This window comes from Dasypus novemcinctus, chromosome 13 (genome assembly GCF_030445035.2).
Source record: "Dasypus novemcinctus isolate mDasNov1 chromosome 13, mDasNov1.1.hap2, whole genome shotgun sequence".
Taxonomy (NCBI): Eukaryota; Metazoa; Chordata; class Mammalia; order Cingulata; family Dasypodidae; genus Dasypus; species Dasypus novemcinctus.
In genome coordinates, this window is record NC_080685.1 from 85861277 (window position 1) to 85880198 (window position 18922).

Here is an 18922-nt window from a genome sequence, read left to right on the forward strand (position 1 = left end):
GTTTTCTTTTTTCAACTTTTTGCTGTTAAAGACAGTGCTATGATAAATATCCTTATAAGTATACCCTTATATACTGGCACTTTATTTCTATGGGATACATTTCCAGGCATGGGATTCCTGGATCTACAGGAATACATATTTTATTTTAATAGATGTTGTCAAATTGCTTCCAGAGAAGTAGAAATATTTCACATTTGTGCCAGCAAAGTATGAGAGAACTCTATTTCCCTATGTCTTGCAACAATAGGGGTTAGCTCTTTTAAGATATTTGCCCTCCTGATGGATTGTCACTGTAGTTTGTGCATCCTAGTGATTTTAAGCATTCTTCGTATAACTTTGTGATATGAATTTGCCCTTTTGGGAATTATCTTCCATCTCTTGCCCATTGTCCTATTGAATTGCTTGCCTTTTTCTTGTCTGCAAGACTACTATTAACTCCTGATTCGTCATTTGCATTATAAATGTTTTTCTATCATGTTTTCCATGATCTGCCTGCTGGTCTGTCCTTAAACAAAAAGTATGTGTCAGGCAGGTATAGCCAGGTTGGTGTATTCACATAAAGAGGTCTAAGCCAGCCCACCTTGCTGACTCGTACTTGGTCAAGGTGTTCAACTGGCATGTTCGTTTCAGACCATGAGGGTCTAGAGCTTCGTTTTCAACTCTGCCTACATGTAGGTACCTCAAGGAAACATATAAATGACACCGAATCCTGAGCCCTACTGCAGCCACATTAGATAAGAGTCTTGGCGGGGGGGGGGGGGGGGGGGGGGGAGGGCAGGGTCCAAGCATCTGTATTTTAAATCCCAGGTGACTCTAATATGCAGCCAGGGATGAGTGTCCTGCTCTGGGGTCAGCATTGCTTGTTTGACATTGCCCAGCATGGCCCTAGAGGCTCCTAATAAATGCTGTCGAGTGCTAGCAACTATGACTTCTCAGTTATTCCTATTTTTTCTCCCTTTTTAAAAGTCTTATCTAGGGAACTTTCACTTCTTCTCTTTTCCTTCCAACAAGTCAGCAAATGTGACTGATAGGGGCTTTGCAGTATTCCGCAAAGTCATCCCTTCCCCATTCCGACTGCCTTGTTCTAGTTCACAGCCCCACCAAGTGTGCTTGGAGCAACTTGGAAAGACAACATAGGTCCTTGCTCTCCCTGCCCCTAGGGCCTTCTGTTATACCCAACATATCTCCCATGGCCAGTGCTTCTCACCAATATGATTCTCCTCTCAGGTTGGGTCTCCATCTCAATCATGTTACACTCATTCCTATATTTTACCTTTGCTTTGCTATTCCTACCTCTCCCTGTTAATCTGCTCATGGAAGTTCTTCCTATTCTTCAAGTTCCACCTCTTTCATAAACTATTCCTGGGTTAATCAGCACATGTTTACAAGGATATTTTCCCCTTGTTTTTAACTTGGGCAACATTGTTAATTGCCTTGAAATGTTCAGCAGGGGGTTCACATGTGTGGGTCCTTCTTCCCGACTAAATTTTCAGTTCCTTAAGAACAGAGCACGTGCTTACTTTCTTTTACAGCTCTCCTTATTGCAGATGCCTAATGGATGAATGACTTCTAGAATGAGAGGGCACGAAATTACCTTTTAGCCAAGCTTTGGCCTCTCTACCAGTTCTTCCAAATCCTTAAGAATATTTAGGGAAGCAGATGTGGCTCAAGTGATTGGGCTCCTGTCTCCCATATGGAGGGTTCTGGATTCAATTCCTGGGCCCTTCTGGTGAAAAGCAAGCTGGCCTGCACTGCGTGGAGAGTTGGCTGGCCTGTGTGGTGCAGAGAGCTGGCACAATAAGATGGTGCAACAAAAAGAGACACAGAGGAGAGACAGTGAGAAACACAACAAGCCAGGGAGCTGAGTACCTCCAAAAGAGAAGACAAGGAGAAAAGACAAGCTGTCACAGAAGAACCCACAATAAATATAAACAGAGCACATATAGCAAATGCAAGTGGCGGGCGGGGGGGGGGGGATGGTAAATAAGTAAATAAATAAATCTTTTTTAAAAAAAAGAATATTTACTTACTAATAAGTAGGAACCTAGATTCTGAAAGTCACTGAGGACTTTTTCTCCTTGCCCATTGCTTTCAGTCCTTCTCAGCTGTCTTTTTTCAACAGCTGCTCCAGTCCCCAGAAGTGGCAACCATTGTGGATGAAGCTGCCACCCACATTCTGGCAAAATGGTTCCAATCTGAGGAGCTAGCCACTGTGAAGCTATTGCTGCAGGTGGCAGTGATCTTCGCGAAGCACGGAAACATGGTGAAGTGGGGCAGGGGCCAATGGCATGCTCCCCAAAGATGTTCTCACCTGGGGAAGGAATTGTCCTATCTGGGGGTTTAGTGTTTCCAGTTACAGATGGAATGGAATACACTCTTGAGATCAGATAGAGAAAATCCTCATGAGGCCAGTCCACTGCGGACAGGGGTCAGGAGCTTGAGGCACACATGCTTTCTTCCTCCAAGGAAGGTCCCCCTGGGGAGGTTCTCTACCAGGTCATTTCAGAGAATGGGCTGAGCCAGTTCCAAGATCTCAGACTATCCAGGTCTCCTGGCAATTGATATTATCACATAAAGACAACAGATGTGGGAAATTATGGGTGTAGTGGAGAGAGGGAGCATCCATCTTCAACCTTCTTCCCATGGAGGAGGATAGAAGGTATCTGCCCAAATACCCTCCTGGTTGGCTCACTCTGCCTGCCATTTGAAGAAGTGGTAGAGTGTATGACCAATAATTCTCATCTATGGGATGGGATTGAATTGGAATGTGTGACCATGATTCTCATCCATGGGATTGGATTGAATTGGAATGTTATTCTACCAACTCTATTTCCTGAGCAGCTATCACTCTGCAGGTGAGACAACTCCGTGTCCTCCTGCCCTTCATGATGAACTGCTGCTACTCCATGGACTCGGCCATTGTGATGGAGACTTTCCTTGTGCTGAAGTGTCTCATTGAGCATCTCACCTGGCATCACTCATCTTCCTTCTTTATTCAGCTCACCTTCATGCTGAAGCCCTTCTTTGAAGAGGTGAAGTCCATGGAAGGGGTCACTTTACTTCTCTAGAGATCTGTAAAGTAAGAGGTTGGGCAAAATTATCTCAAAAGGTCCATCTAGCTTGAACATGATCCTACTCTGCCATGGGGCTGATTGTTAATGTCCTCTTGCATAGTGATTATAAAAGGGATGAAATAGCAAGACAACAGGAGATGGCAGCAAAGGGAGATCATGATCTGTAGAATCAAAGCAGATTGTGGTGGTGATGGTGGGGAAGCAAATGTACATGGGAGCATGCAGGAGGTGGGGTTGGAGCTTGGGGCCACCTGTCCCTGGGTGTCTTAGTTTGCCAGAGCTGCTGCTATAAGTACCATATACTGGGTTGGCTTCAACAACGAGCATTTATTCGTTCACGATTTCAGAGGCAAGAAGCCCATCATCGAGGCATCAACAGGACCATGCTTTCTCACTGAAATGTGTCTGCAGGGTGCTGGTGCTGATTTGCCATAGTCCTTGGGGTTCCTTGACTTGCATCTCTGCCTCTTGGTCACGTAGTGATCGCTCTCTGCTTGTGTCTGCTCTTCCAGTTTTCTCTGACTTCTGGCTCCTGGTTCCTCCCTGTGGCTCTCTCTGACTTCTGGCTCCCAGTCTCTTTGCTTTATAAGGTCTACAATAATATGGACTAAGACCCACCCTCCTTCAGTTGGCCTCACCTTGACTAATAACAACATCTTCAAAAGGTCGTATTTACAAATCAGTTCACACCCCCAGGACCATGGATTAAGATTCAGAACATGTCTTTCATTGGTGGTGCATGATTCAACTACCACAGTGGGTGACTGGGTAGGCAGAGCCAGAGGCATCGTCCCCATTGTGCATGCATGTGTGTCTCACCCAGGAGTCAGAGCATCTGCGCCTCACAGCCTTTGAGATCTATGAAAGAATCCTGGCCAAGGTAGAGAGGAAGAGTCTGATCTTCCCCTTGAAGCACCAGGTCCTCAACTTGATAGTCCTCCTTGTGTTCCACCTGAAGGATGAGAATGTCAACGTGGCTCAGGTGAGAGGTCGGCTGGGCACCTGGTCTTTAGCCCCAGTCCTCCTGGGAGGCAAATGCTAACAGTTAGATGTTAGCCTTGTGGAAGGGGCTGTGGCAGGGGGTTGGAAGATGCTGGAGGAGCCAACCATAGTCTCTGGCCCTGGAGAGTCTAGAAGTAACCAGATGCCCGCACCAGGCTCTTCTGGAGTTCCCGGCTCCATCCAGCTGCCGCCGACACACAGTGGAATACTACGAGTGTGAAAACTCCAAGGCCGCACGCCCTGTGGCCTGGCGCCAGTTCCTCTCTCTGGTTCTCTGCCTTGGCTTCAGTGGCCTTTCCAAGCTCCTCTTTGCACGTTTCCCTGCCACGGAAAGAGACAGGGGTTCCCTAGGCAGGGAGGTGGCAGTTGGAGGCAGTGTGGTGGGCAGAAGAGAGAACACCTGGAACTGGCCCATGTTCTGGAATGGACGGGCCCAGCTCCGAGCCCAAGGGGCCTCAGGCATGTGAACTGCAGCTGAGAACAGTCACACTTGCAGACTGGCTGACTCAATTTGCAGTGGGGCACCCAGTGTCCACTGAACTAGCTACTTGGCCGTTCCCGAAGCCTCTGATAGGCACATTTAAGGATGCTGCTGAGCAAGCAATTGATTGCGATGTTATCTTTGTGGGAGTCCCACCCAGCAAAGTCAGTGGTGATATTTCTTCCTGACAGAGCCTGATTTAGAATAGTGACCAGCTCAGTTAGGGGAGCAAGACTTTGGGGAAATCTGTTTTCTAAGGATGGGAGACCACGGTGATGGTGGTGGGGCAGTGGCTAAGACTATGAAGGGGGAAAGTTTCATTGTTCTGGGTCTCAGTGTGGTACCACAGCAACTGGCAAAACCACCACAAATGTAATTTTTAACTTCTCCTTAGGTAAAGCCAAACAACGTATTTCTAAGCCCTGAGTCCCTCTTGGCTCACTGGACTTGTCCATCCTATCAAGGCTGAACTCGCTGCTGCTTGCCTCCCTTCTTTGTGCCCGTGTGCCTCTCCAGTCCTGCTTCCTTCCTCATGCTGAGCCTTCCTCTCTCCCCAGATCTCTCGGTCTGCCCTGTGCCACACTGCCACCATCCTGGGCTGGTCAAGACTCAAAGCTGTATTTGCTGAGAAAGATGAATGGACCATCCTCAGTGCCCTGGTAGGCCAGCAGCTTCCTTGCCATTCTGCTCCCGTGCAAGGGGGGACAGGGGACCCAGCAGCGTGTCATTTTCCTGCAGCTTCTAGGGTTTGCAGCAGCAGCAACAGCTCAATGATCAGACACTCTTTGAGCATCTTCTTTGTGCCTACTACCCAGATGTGGTTTCTGCCCTCCTTTGACTAACTGTCTTAAGTTGGGAGCTAGGCACACAAGTAGATAATTTCAGAATACCTTGATAAGGGCAAAAAGAGAGAAATCTACTTTGTAGTAAAAAAAAAAAAAAAAAAAAAAGAAGGGTGCTCAGCCCATCTTGGAGGTGAAGGAAGGCTTCCTGGAGGTGGTGTTTCTTTGTCAAGGCAAAGAGAAGGGATCAGGTCTAGGCTGAGGTGAAACCTACACAGGGGCGAGGAACAAAGCTTTTGCTCTGTGCCAGGGATTTAGCATACATCCTCTTATATAATTTGATCCCCACAACTACCCAGAGAAATCAGGTCAGCAGAGCCTGCTGAGTGGGAAGTTATAAGTGACTTGGAATCATTGGAGCAGGGGTAGAAAAGCCAGATGCCTACAAGGCCCTGCAGGGAACTTTAACCAGGGAAGCAGACTGGGCTGGCCCCGAGGAGACCTGGATTTCCAACCTCTCAGACCCAACATCCTTGCTTGTAGAACATATTTTATAACACTCCTTTACTACCCTAAAATGAAATCCATAGAAAATATAATTTTCCTATACGTATTTCCAAAATAAATAAATATAATGCCCCAATGCTAATGAAAAGGAGAAATGGAAGGAAAGAAATTTATAATAAAATGTATAAATAGATGTAATTAATATAATAAGTGTAAGCAATTTATGTAAATACTTGGGGCTAGTTATGCTAGAAGACATAGTGAAATAGTTGGCTCCTTGCCCTCTATGTGGAATCACTGTGTCTGGGTCCATTCCAAATGCAAAATGAAACAGGAGGGGAGCAGATGTGGCTCAAGCCTTTGAGCGCCTGCTTCCCACATGGGAGGTCCCATGTTTGGTCCCTGGTGCCTCCTAAAAACAGAAAAACAAAAAAGCAAACAAATGAAAAAACCAGCTCAGGGGAGCCAAAGTAGCTCAGTGGTTGAGTGCCAACTTCCCACATACAAGGTCCTCGGTTCAATCCCTGGTACCTTGGGAAAAAACCAACCAAACCAAACAAACAAAACAATAGAGGAGTGTTGTGTTGGGCACTCAAATACCCTACATAAGGAATATTTGTTGTTGGTGATGCAAATATCCAAAGTAATGAAAAATGCCTGGTGGAGTTCTGTACCAAATAAAGTACAGCCTTTCTTTGGTTTATATGGTAGTTGCATTCCTAGAAAATTAAGTGTATTTAAACTGTGCAAAAGTACTCTATGCTTATATATATATATATATATACACATAAACAGAATCAAGTTCTAGGCAGAGATCATTATAAACAGTTTTTTGATTGACACAAATATGCAATGGGGCATTTGAAAGTGGTGTGTCCCCTCTCATCATTTTGACAACCCAAAATACACTCCCACCTCTGCCGTCGGGCTGGAGGGCTTAGCCTCGCTCAGGCCCAAGAGTCAGGAGTGGGGCTCGCTCCTGCCGAACCGCAGGCGGGGGGTACTCCCGAAGGGAGCACCGGTTCTCCAGGCATGGGGGACGCGCGGTTGGGGAAAAAACCACGGAGACCGCTTGAGCGCAAGAACAGGTCTGCTTTATTATGGAAGTGCACTAGGTTATATAGGGTTGAGAGGGAGGAGTAAGATGGAGGGAGGGCTAGCTACGGGGCAGTAGTGGACAGGCTGAAGCTGATGGACAGCCCCGAGGTAAGCAGTTACCGGGGAAGAGGGCAGATTGTACGTTGGCAATATGGGCGGGACTGGCGGGAAAGATAGCGACGGCTGGAAAGGGGAGGAGGGGTGGCGAGAGGCAGCAACAATTGCTCTCTTTTTGTTTTTAAAAGGGAAACAATGAGGAAGGGGAGGGAGATGGGTTGGGGGAAGGCGAAGGGTGAGGGGGCGAGACCGGCTGGCTATGGGCGGACAACATAGCATCTGGCCAGGACGCATGTGTCAGCCCTTAGGGTCGGTGCGGGCCGGCGTTAGGCGCACACCGAGCCTTACCAGCAAAACGGTCTCGCGATGCCCCTGAACCCTCCTAGAGGGGGGGGAATGACAGGAGGCGGCTAGAGGCGTGAGGTACGAAGTAGGTCTCGCGGGCGGAAAGGGCGAGGAGGGCGGTGGGGGGGGGGACTCAGTGGTGGCGAAGCGTTGGTAATGGACTTGTACGAAGGAGCTGAACACTGCGTTGGCTTGATCTTTGGCAAGGCGGACCATCTTTTTGATGGCCCAGGGGCCCACGGTGAGGGCTAAGATGACGATGATGAGTGGGCCTAGGAATGGAAGGAGGTAAGGGAGGAGGGTATGAAAAACACTGGAAAAATAGTTCGCGTTTTCTCGCTCTTTGCGGCGTCTATCTAGTCCCTCTTGGACTTTTTTTAGGTTGTCCTCGACAAGGCCGGTGGAGTTGGCGTATATGCAGCATTCTTCTCCAAGGGCGGCACATAGACCTCCTTCTTTAAGGAGGAGGAGGTCGAGGCCGCGGCGGTTTTGGAGAACTACTTCGGAGAGAGAGTTAAGAGAGTCTTTTAGGTATTTTACAGCATTACGAAGATAGGTGATGTCCTCGTCAACGGCCTGCCTGAGAGATGAGAGGGCAGAGGACTGTGTGGAGAGGGCGGCGATCCCTGTGCCTGCTCCTGCGATACCCAAAAGGGAAGCAACTGTTAGGACTGCAGTGATTGGCTCCCTCTTTTGTAATTGGAGAGAGGTTTGTTTGCGCAACAAACGGCGGAAGAAATCGGTGTCAGAGTGGTAAAGGACTCGAGGGGCGAGAAGGATAAGCAGACAAGTTTCATTGGTAGCGTTGAGGGTGGCGACATTGAGGCAGGGGGTTAATCCGGTGGAGGTACAAAGCCACTGGGAGGTGTTATGGGGGATTAAGAATTTGGCAGAAGCGCTAGGAGAGGAGTAGTTAGCGCGGGCGTGCATAAGGGGATGGGAGCCTTGGCGGGGACGAACGCAGCGCCCTGTGGAGGAAACAGATTGGAAGGTTAGGGGAACAGAGGAAGTGTTCCAGTTGCATCCAGTAGGAGAATTTTCGGAGGATTCGCTGAAGGTGAGGTTTGTGGCGACAGGTTCGTATAAGGAAGAGAGGGGGAGAGACAAAGCCAGCAGCTCCGGGTGAGATTGGGGTGAGATGAGTTCAGAGAGGTGTATGAGGCTTTGATTAGGCTGATGAGAGGACTGGGAAGCTGACCAGGGGGTAAGTGAGGCTTGGGGTTGTGGGAGCTGAGAGAGGCAGTGGCGAGGGGGGTGCCGGGCGAAGGAGCGGGCAAGGTGGGGCGAGGTGGAGAAGGAGGCTGTGCCTTTGGAGGATTGAGAACTCGATTTGGGCCGATAGGGGTGGAGCGTGAGGGGATTGGCTCCTTTTTTATAGAGATAATGCCGCCGTAATCATGACCTACTGCATACAAGCGGGCTCCCCACGTGCGGCCCTGTAACCAGAGGTCGGAGTTGGGGTCTTTAACTATGAGTGTGATGGTGTCCCATCGAGTAGCATTACGCTGGAGAATAAGGTATGGGTCCCTGTTAGGGGCGCCGGACCATCCGTGAGCGATGGTTTCACACCCCCAAGAAGGACAGTAGTAATGCGTTGGGTCATGACATCCTCTGGCGGAGGATGGGCACATGTAGAAACCTGTGGCAGAGAGGCTGTTTGGCCCCAAATTGTAAGACGGGATGTTTATGCGTCCAGTGAGATTGAGGACATCAGTTGTGAAAGAGGGGGCGGAGGCGGTCACGTTGGAGGCGAGGAGCTGGTTGCCGCCCTGGCAGCTCTCGCAGGTCAAGAGGGTGAGGGTCCAATTGAAGGGCTGATGATTCGGGTTGGCAGCGGCTGGGAGAGCGAAGGAAGCCAGGACGAAGGAGACGGTCGCGAGGTTGCATAGAGGCATCATTTGACGGTGCGGCATCTGTGGAGACAAAAGAAAAGAAAATTCCTCGCTCTCCACACGCGGCGAGCGGGCAGCATGAGGGGGGTAAAGAGAGTGGGGTAAGGGTTAGAAACTTTTTATGAGGAGGCGTTTCTAAATGAGGGCTGGTGCTGGATCCGGGTGAACGGGGCGACTTCTGGGCCGTATCCTTTGTTAATGTTATCTCTCACTGAAGGCATAGGGTGCCGATCGTCTACTGGGACTAGAGGGTCGGTGGCAGGCCGGATGCAGCGCCCAGGGATCCAGAGAGGTTGCGGCTCAGAATCTGGAAAGACACAAGCAAAGCCTCTCCCCTGTGCTAGGAGGGGAGCGGGATCTTGCCAACGATTGGTGGCAGGGTCTTTCCAATGGACAAGGGGAACTTGTGAGGGTTGCCACATGGGTCCCCAGTGCTTATGGGTGGGGGAGAGCCCCTGGTTATTGAAGGTTAAGAGATTGTGGTGAATGAGGCAGGCAGTCACGACGTCGGCTGGGGCCTTGTGGGGAGAGGAGGTTTTTTCTTTTTGAATGAGTAGCTTGAGCTGTTGGTGAGTGCGCTCGATGATTCCTTGCCCCTGTGGATTGTATGGAATGCCAAAGTGATGCGTGATGTGATACATCCGCACGAAGCTGGCGAAGGCAGCACTGCGATATGCTGGTCCGTTATCTGTTTTGAGATCCCATGGGATTCCCATGAACAAAATAGCTTGGCGAAGCGCTTTGATGCAATGTTTGGCGCTCTCCCCCGCCAGGGGGACTGCATAGCACAGATGTGAAAAGGTGTCAATTGCCACATGAAGATATTTGAGGCGGCCGAAGGCGCTGACATGAGTGACGTCTAATTGCCACCTCGAGTTTGGGCGGAGGCCGCGGGGGTTGACGCCCTGAGGCTGCAAAGGTCCAAGTGGCAGCAAAGGCGCGCAAGTCCAGCACGCACGCACAAGGTGTTTGCAAGTTTCAATAGGGATGTCTGGAAAGAGCTTCTGGATGGACCGTGCAGAGAAGTGAAACTGGGAGTGTAAAAGCTTGGCTTGGTTGACAAAGTCTCCAAGCCGCGGTCCATCGGTGGAGTCTTCACGAAGAGTGACTGGGTTTATCTGATGGGCGGACACGGAAGCGTCAGCAAGGTCATTTCCCTGAGTCAGAGGCCCTGGTAGGCCAGAATGGCTTCTAATGTGAGCGATGAACCAGGGCTGTTGCCGTTCTTCAAGCAGTCGCTGCACAAAGGCGAGTGCCTGGTCGATGTTTGAGTTACTTGGTAGGAAAGTGGCAAGTGGAAGGCTACGACACACTTGAAGAGTGTATAGGCTGTCAGTAAAGATGTTGAGAGGCTGGTCTGGGTGAATATTGAGGACTGCAGCGATGGCTAGAAGTTCGCTTACTTGAACAGAAAAGTCATTTGCGAACAGCAGTTGCCGCGGCTCAGGATTGTCGGGAGTGTATATGATGGCAGCAAACGTCGTTTTGGAGGCATTTGTGAAGGCAGTGATGGCAGAAGGAATTGGGTTCCGTGCGGGCAATGGACAGAACGGGTTGGAAAACGCTAATTGAGACATTCCTCGCAGCAATTGGTGATGAGGATAGTGGTTGTCAAAGGAGCCACGAAAGAGCTCTACTAAGCTTTGCATTTGGGCATTGTTCATGATGAGGGAGGTAACATCCTTGGCATCTAAAGGCCAGACAATGGTGTGCGGCGGGACGCCGTATGTTTGTATGGAGAGAAGTACTAAGTCAGTGGCCAATGAGATCCAGGCTTTTATAAAAGGGCAGATTTTTGGGAGTTTGCTTTTTGACGTATGCAGAAAAAGGAGAGGGCCATCTTGCCACAAGAGGCCTGTGGGAGTGATTGGCGTTGGCAGGACTAAAGCTAAACCTGGAAGGTCAGGGGAAAACCGCTCTAGGCGGCATTGCTGTAGAGCGGCACTGACCTGTTGGACGGCTTCTCGGGCAGCGGGGGTGATGGTGATGTTACGAGTAACCGCAGTTGGTGGGCTATCCTTGGTCTGCAAGAGCTCGAAGAGGGGCTGCATTTGCGCTGTTGTGATGGGGAGCGCTGATTGAAGCCAACTGATTTGCCCGCAAAGCCGTTGGAGCTCAGTGAGTGTCATTTTGTGGGAGACGTGAATTTTTGGGCTCGCAGGTTGAATGGACTGGTGAAAATGAAAGCCTAAGAATTGAAAAGGAGGTTGGAGGTTTATTTTGTCAGACTGCACAGTAAGCCCGAGGCTGGAGAGGTTTGTTATTGTTGCCAAGAGCAGATCATTGAGGAGCGCATGGGAGCTCGCTGCCAAAAGGAGGTCGTCCATGTAGTGGAGGATGTATGTGTGCTCCGGATTAAATTTGGAGCGCAGTGGCTCAACGGCATGATTGACATACAACTGGCATATAGTAGGGCTGTTGTGCATGCCTTGAGGTAATATTTTCTATTGAAATCGCTGTGCTGCACCCTGGTTGTTGATGCGTGGAACTGTGAACGCGAACCTCGGACAGTCTCGGGGATGAAGAGGGATAGAGAAAAAGCAGTCTTTGATGTCGATGGTTGCTGCATGAAAATGTTGGGGGACTGCGGTGGGATGCGGGCATCCTGGCTGAGGTGATCCCATTGGCTTAATATGCTTGTTGATCTCACGGAGGACGTGGAGAAGGCGGAACTTGCCGGTGTTTTTCTTGTTAATGACAAAGATTGGCGAATTATAGGGACTAGTGGACGGCTTAATATGTCCTGCTTGTAGCTGCTCTTCGACGAGGGCAGAGAGAGCTTGTAGTTTGTGAGCTGGCAAGGACCACTGCTCGACCCAGATGGGCTCCTCTGTGTCCCATTCTAGAGGGATAGGGTCAGGTTTTGCGACGAGAGCAGTGGCCCCTATAAGGGGGGGGGCAGCGTAGCTGAGAAGGCTTCTGTGGTGATTCGGGCTTTTAGCTGGCTGAGGACATCTCTTCCCCATAAGATGGTCTGGACTGAAGAGAGGACGAGTGGGCGAATTTGGCCTTCATGGCTTCTCTGTCGCTCCAATGCAGAGGCTGGGATGTTTTCCAGGAGGTAGCGGCTCCTGTGGCGCTGATGACTTGAGGGCCAGTCTCGAGGGGCCAGTGATTAAATGCAGCGACTTCAAAAGGAACGCAGGAGATCTCAGCGCCAGAGTCTAGGAGTCCATCAAGCCATTGCCTATCGATCTTGAGCTCTAATGAGGGTTTCCAGTGACGCGAGATAGGCATTGTCCACATTACGGCTTGGGAATTTTTCTGAGGGCCTCTTGAGGGTGGGGCTGAGGCCTGCCCCGCTGGGAGTTTAAAGGCTGCTGGAAACTTTGGGCGGCACGGCAGTCGCGGGCCCAGTGATATCCTTTCCCACAACGTGGACATGGCGTAGAAGGGCCCCTTGGTCGTCGCAACGGCGGGTTGGAGCGAGGTGCCGGGCCTGGCTGAGAGCACTCGCGGACAAAATGGCCGGGCTGGCCGCATCGAAAGCTGACGGAAGTGGAGGTAGATGAAACAGCCATGGCAGATGCAAAGGCAGCGGTGAGCGTTTTGACTTGCGGGTCAACGTCACGGCAGGCAAGGACCCACTCATGCAGAGCCTTGTCACGTATAGGGAGGACTACAGGCCGGAATGGCGCAAGGCATCCGTCTATGATAAGCTCTTTGGCCAGCGCGAACTGGGCATCCTCGCTGGAGATCTTTCGTTGGCAAGCTTCCAGAACACGGGCGACGAATGCTGGGAAGGTTTCATTGGGGTTTTGAAGCAATTGCGCGAGCTTGGTGGGCTGCTTGGTGGAAACTAGAGAGAACGATCGCTGGACGAGGACTTTTACCCGGTGCTAAAACCCTGGGTTGATTTCGAGATAAGAGCGAGGGTCTGCATAATTGTTGGTCCCCGTGTATGCGTCGGATGGATCCAGGACGCCGGCTTGGGCATTCTCTATTACCTGCCGGTCAACAGCCGCCTGGTAGTGAGTGTGCCATTCAATAAATTGTCCTGGCGTGAGGACGGCACGGGCTAGGGAAATCCAGTCATATGGGAGAACGAGCTGGGTTCCTAGCTCCTCGAGGAGCTGTTGCGCATAAGGGCTGCTGATTCCATCCTCCTTCACAGCTTTGCGGAGGGTTTTAACTTCATCCGCTGTAAAGGGCAGCCAGGTTTGCGGCCGTTGCAGCGTGGGCTGCGGATTCAGCGGATACAGCTGGGGGGTTTGAGAAGGCGTGGCACTGGGGACAGCGGCTTGGGCAGGTGAAGGGCTATTGCCATACGGCGGCGGCAAGGGATAAGCGGAACACAGGTGAGAAAATGGAGGTCTAACAGCTTCCAGGCGACAACAAAATGGCGGCGGGACCCTTCCGGGCGCCGGCCAAGATGGCGAAGCATCCACATCCGGTTGTGAACAAAATGGCGCGGGGGGGCGCTTCTGGTTTAGCGGAAGATGGCGACCATACAGTTTCCGGGGCGGAGCCGGATGCTGACCGGACAGGAAGAGGCAGGTAGAGGCGGGAAGAGGGCATCGGTGAAGAAGAAGCCGGATATGCGCCATCCTGGGCAGAGGTGGAGGAAGAAGGCGGAAGTTCGCCATCTTGGGGAGCGGCAGGAGCGGTCTCTGTGTGCCGCGGGGAGCTGGGACGGGGGTGCTCACGCTCGAGGGCGGCCGCAAGTTGGTCAGACAGAGAGTCAGTGTCGACGGCCTCATCGGAATCACAGTCTAGAGGCCGCTTGGGAGAAGCCTCACAAATAGTCTCGGATGGGGCGCCAAGGAGACAGGCGCGAATGGCAACGAGAACAGGTAAGAGGCCCGTTGGGAAAGAGCGTTTCTCATGCTCCATTGCGGAGGTGACTCGATCTATGAGTCGAGAGTATGTATCTGGGCTCTAGAGTTGGCAGGTGGCGAGCCATGGATTAAAAGGGAGCAAAAGGTCCCAGTATTTTTGGAGTTGCCACAGGGAAACGCGGACTCCGTTGGTGTCGAGCAGGGCAGCGAGGGCCCTAACTTGTGGCGCCTGACGCGATGATAGAGAGGCGCCCATGTTAAAATAGAGGCGGGACGACGGCGAGGGGTCCCTACCTGGAGAAGAGGATGAGCCGTCCGATTCACAGCAGCAGTAGCAGCAGAGAGGGGCCGGGGGAGGAGCAGCCCCACGTTGGGCGCCAAATGCCATCGGGCTGGAGGGCTTAGCCTCGCTCAGGCCCAAGAGTCAGGGGCGGGGCTCGCTCCTGCTGAACCGCTGGTGGGGGGTACTCCCGAAGGGAGCACCGGTTCTCCAGGCGTAGGGGACGCGTGGTTGGGGAAAAAACCACGGAGACCACTTGAGCGCAAGAACAGGTCTGCTTTATTATGGAAGTGCACTAGGTTATATAGGGTTGAGAGAGAGGAGTAAGATGGAGGGAGGGCTAGCTACGGGGCAGTAGTGGACAGGCTGAAGCTGATGGACAGCCCCGAGGTAAGCAGTTACCGGGGAAGAGGGCAGATTGTACGTTGGCAATATGGGCGGGACTGGCGGGAAAGACAGCGACGGCTGGAAAGGGGAGGAGGGGTGGCGAGAGGCAGCAACACACCTCTAGTTCCAAAAATTTCCCCTGGGGAAACAGCTCCTGGCTGAGAATCAGCTGATTGTGCCTATGAGAGAAAGTAGGCTCAGCATTGCTAGATCCTCCAACTTTTTAAGAGAGGCAGGAAATTTTGATTTTAGGTGAAACACCCCACATTTTTGCTAGCAAATAATTTACAACTCTTTAAAACCCTTTGTGTGGACCAAACTAAAAATCCTGCTGGCTATTTCTGACTCATGGACTGCCCGTGTGCAGTCTCTCCACCAGGGAAGCAGACCGGGCTGGCCCCAAGAGAACTGAATTTCCAACTCCTCAGATCCAACACACCCTTGCCTGGAAACAAGAGGCTGGGCCCCCTGGTGCCAGGGGCAGTCAGGAGCAGGACTCAACAGTTTAGGCAGTGGGAGCCACTGAATGTTTTAAGCAAGGGGATAATGTGGTTAAGTAGCTGTGCATTTTAGACAGGGATCTGAGGACAAATTCACAGGAACAGGACTGAAGACTCAAGAGTAGACTCTTGAGAGGACCCAGGGATAGATGACAAAGTCATAGAGATAAAGGCACAGGTGGGATGAGCCAGTCTTGGGATGGATGTGATGGGGCGAGTGAAGGAAAAGGTCAACCCGTGGGTTTCCAACATGGATGAGTGCCGGTGACATGGACTGACATCAGGAATACAGAGAGGGGGAGCCAACGTGGAGGGGACGATAGTGACTCCATTTTTTATGGATTGAGTTTGTAAAGTGTGTGAGAATTCCAAGTGGATCTATCCAGTTGGAAGTTAGATGTGTATCTGAGATCTGTATCTTGGAGAACAAGGCTATGCTAGAGATGGGGACTGGTGAACACTGAGCACATGGTGGAATGGGTATGCCCATCCAAGGGAATCACATAGAGAGAAAAGCATGTGAGGCAAGATTGGGAAATGTCAGTTCCAAGGATCCCATGAAGGAGACTAAAAAAGAAAATCAGGCAAAGAAGTAGGAAGGAGAGCAAGGAGAGGGTAGGGTCATGGTCATCTAGGAAGAATGTGGTTTCAAAAAGCATGAGTGGTTAAAGTGTGACTGTGGCATGAGTTCAGGAAAACAGGACTGAACGTGTCCATTGGATTTGGATCATGGGAGCCACTGGTGGCCTTTGCCAGATCAGAGTCAGTGGGATGGTGGAAGGTGGAAACCCTGCTGCAAGAACCCAAGGGTTTCTCAGGCTAACTTTGAAAGATGGGAGAAATGAGGAGGTTGGGTGGGCTCAGCCTCACCACCACTTTCAGCCAGAGCAGCCTCACTTCCGATGGTTTGGATATTGGGTAACCAGTTAGATTTGTATTTGAAGAAAATATCTGCTGCCAAAAAAGTTTGAAAACCACTGACGTGGCCTTCTCTTTCAAGAACCTAGACTGCAGAGTGAAAGAGAGTAGGATAGTAGCAAGAAAGGAAATACAGGAGATGGGGTTAGGGTTGTGTAGTCTTTGCAAAAGAAAAGGAGGCCACAGCATCCTCTGAGCCAACAGAAGGATACAGAAGTGGGTGCATTCCCTGGTGGGTGAGGGAAGGTGTTAAAACCTTAGTTACAGGTGGCACTGCTAGGAACTGTTTAAACAAAATGGTGTGGGCCTGACTGGTTCTTTTGCAGGCTAAAGCAGAGATTGAATATTTTAAGCCAAGATATAAATCAATAATAAGGTATTTGTACCTCTACTGTTTGGAGCAGGAGGAAAAAATGTGTGAGCCAGACATTGGGGCAAATCTCTGGGAGTTCCCAACTGGGTCCAGGCCAGAGAAAGTGATCACTGTGGTGTGGTCAGTCCAGGAAGGCTTTGTGGAGGAAACACGGTTTCAGGAGCTGGGTGGAAGGGGATGGAGACTTAGAGTGCCTTGACTGGTCTTTGCACTGAGGGGACGGCTCCGGTCTACTGTGCAGATTGTCCGAGGGGGCAGATGAACAGGCCATTGACCCCTGACATAATCTAATGCCTCTCCTTACAGTTGGAGCAGGAGACCAACAAAGCTCACTGGTTTCTGAAGCAGTCTGTGGGGCTCTTCAAGAGTTCCCAGGCCCCCATTCGCCATGTAGCGGTGTGGTTTGCAGGTACGGCCTTCCCTTGGCTTGGGCCCACTGTGTCCTGGCCTGGGTGAGGACCTGTCGCGTTTGGAGGGGGTTCTGTGGTGATTGCCCGGGAGGGAGGGCAGGCACTGTCACCATCTGCTCCGCTTCCGGCAGGAAGACGAAGGGCGGGGCCCGGGAGTGTGGGTGCTGTCCTGTGGGGGACCCCTCTCCTCACGCCTGGGAAAAGCCTCTTTGGAGCAGAGGGGTATCCGCTCCTTTACTGAGCCCATTTGCTTGGGTCCCTGGACATCAGCAGGAGAAATAATTTAGACTTCACGGGAAAAGTCCGGATCTGAGGCTGGTGGCCAAGGCCAGGTGTGGGGAGGGAAAGCCAGACAGCAGAAGGGAATGGTGAGTGTTCTGGGGTATAGGTGGGCGTGCAGCCGAGGGGCCTCTGTGTGCTCCCGCAGGCCAGATTATCCAGACCCTAGTCATGGACGATACCAGTGAAATTGAGGAGGCGTGTACAGGTGAGCAGCCGCCCTATCGTCCCCTCCTCCCGTCTTTCAGGGGTACCGTTGTGAAGACTCACAAGTGAGGAAAAATGGGCAGACATGTTCCCAAAAATGATCACAGGGGGTGTGAAGAGGGAGGCTCATCTCCAAGGCAGGAGGTTTGGGGGAGCTGGGCAGAGCCCTCCTGCCCCTGTGTGCTTACTCATCCACCCCCATGCTCACTGGGCTTTTCATCAGCCAGGACAGTCCTTGAACTCTTCACATGAGGGACATCCAGCTTCTCTTAGTTGGTCAACACAGGGGGTCCAAGCCTTTCCCTCCTGGAGCCCCAGCACCGCCCATGTTGTCAATTCATGTATTCTCCACTCATCCATTTTATTTTATTTATTTTATTTTAAAGATTTATTTATTTGTCTCCCCTTCCCCCCTGTTGTCTGCTCTCTGTATCCATTCACTGTGTGTTCTTCTGTGTCTGCTTGCATTCTTATCATGTAGCACTGGGAAACCGTGTCGCTTTTTTTGTTGCGTCATCTTGCTGCGTCAGCTCTCGATGTGTGCGGCGCCACTCCCGGGCAGGCTGCGCTTTTTTCGCGCGGGACAGCTTTCCTTGTGGGGTGCACTCCTTGTGCGTGGGGCACCTATGCGGGGGACACCCCTGCATGGCATGGCACTCCTTGCACATGGCAGGACTGCACGTGGGCCAGCTCACCACAGGGGTCAGGAGGCCCTGGGTTTGAACCCTGGACCCTCCATATGGTAGGCGGACGCTCTATCAGTTGAGCCACAACCGCTTCCCCACTCGTCCATTTTAAACACACCTTCCCCCCACCCTGCTTTCTCCTCCCTTCTCCATCTTGCCTCTTTCAAGCACCACATTCCTGACACTCTGGAGACGGTTGGCTTCCCTGGTGTTGGTGGCATCCCTGGCCGCGACTCTCTTTTGAAGTCAAAGGACTTCACTCGTGCCATCCTCTGGGAAAGAGGAGGGCAGAGCCAGAGAGGGGCAGTGGAGAGATGGCGGAAAGGCCTGGCCGTGGGCGTAGCGTGAGGGCCAGCCCAGCCTTGGGTCTCCCTGAGCCAGCGGCAGGCGTGTGGTCTTGCTTGTAGCTGAGCAGTGTAGACTCCCAGAAGAAACACTTGCCCATGTTTTAAAACTGCCAGCCCCTGCCCTGTGGCCGTGCCCCTTACCCACATCACTCTGACGAGCCCCCCACAGGGCCCAGATCCTCCTCCCAGCCCCCAGCCTCGCTCTGTGCCGAGCCCCATGGCCGTGTCTGTGTTACAGCCCTAAGGTACATGCGGAAAGACCCCGACCCCACCATCAGCTGCCTGGCCACGCAGCTCTGCTACGTCCTGCAAGCCAGGGACAAACTGCTGGCCAGAATCTCCACTTCCTGCTTCTGCAGGAGGAAGCTGAAAAAGTGCTACTTCTGAGCCTGTATCTCAGAAGCCTGTATTTCACCTTGAGACCCTGCCAGGGCAGATGAAACGGGGGCAACTGGGCTCCTGAGCCCCACACTAGACATGGAGGTGTGCCCCCACAGAAACTTTATAATAAAAGAAGAA

At 51.6% G+C, this 18922-nt stretch overlaps 1 protein-coding gene across 1 annotated transcript in view; it reads left to right on the forward strand.

Annotated features, from left to right (window-relative positions):
* LOC101435892 (maestro heat-like repeat-containing protein family member 7) overlaps positions 1-18922 on the forward strand; it is a 39161-nt gene extending 20239 nt beyond the window's left edge. Inside the window, exons 7-13 of the mRNA XM_058274932.1 lie at positions 2123-2263; positions 2856-3032; positions 3898-4056; positions 5115-5216; positions 16781-16883; positions 17312-17371; positions 18642-18922. Coding sequence (XP_058130915.1) covers positions 2123-2263; positions 2856-3032; positions 3898-4056; positions 5115-5216; positions 16781-16883; positions 17312-17371; positions 18642-18790 — 891 coding nt within the window. The 3' untranslated portion in view covers positions 18791-18922. The remainder of the gene's footprint in view (positions 1-2122; positions 2264-2855; positions 3033-3897; positions 4057-5114; positions 5217-16780; positions 16884-17311; positions 17372-18641) is intronic.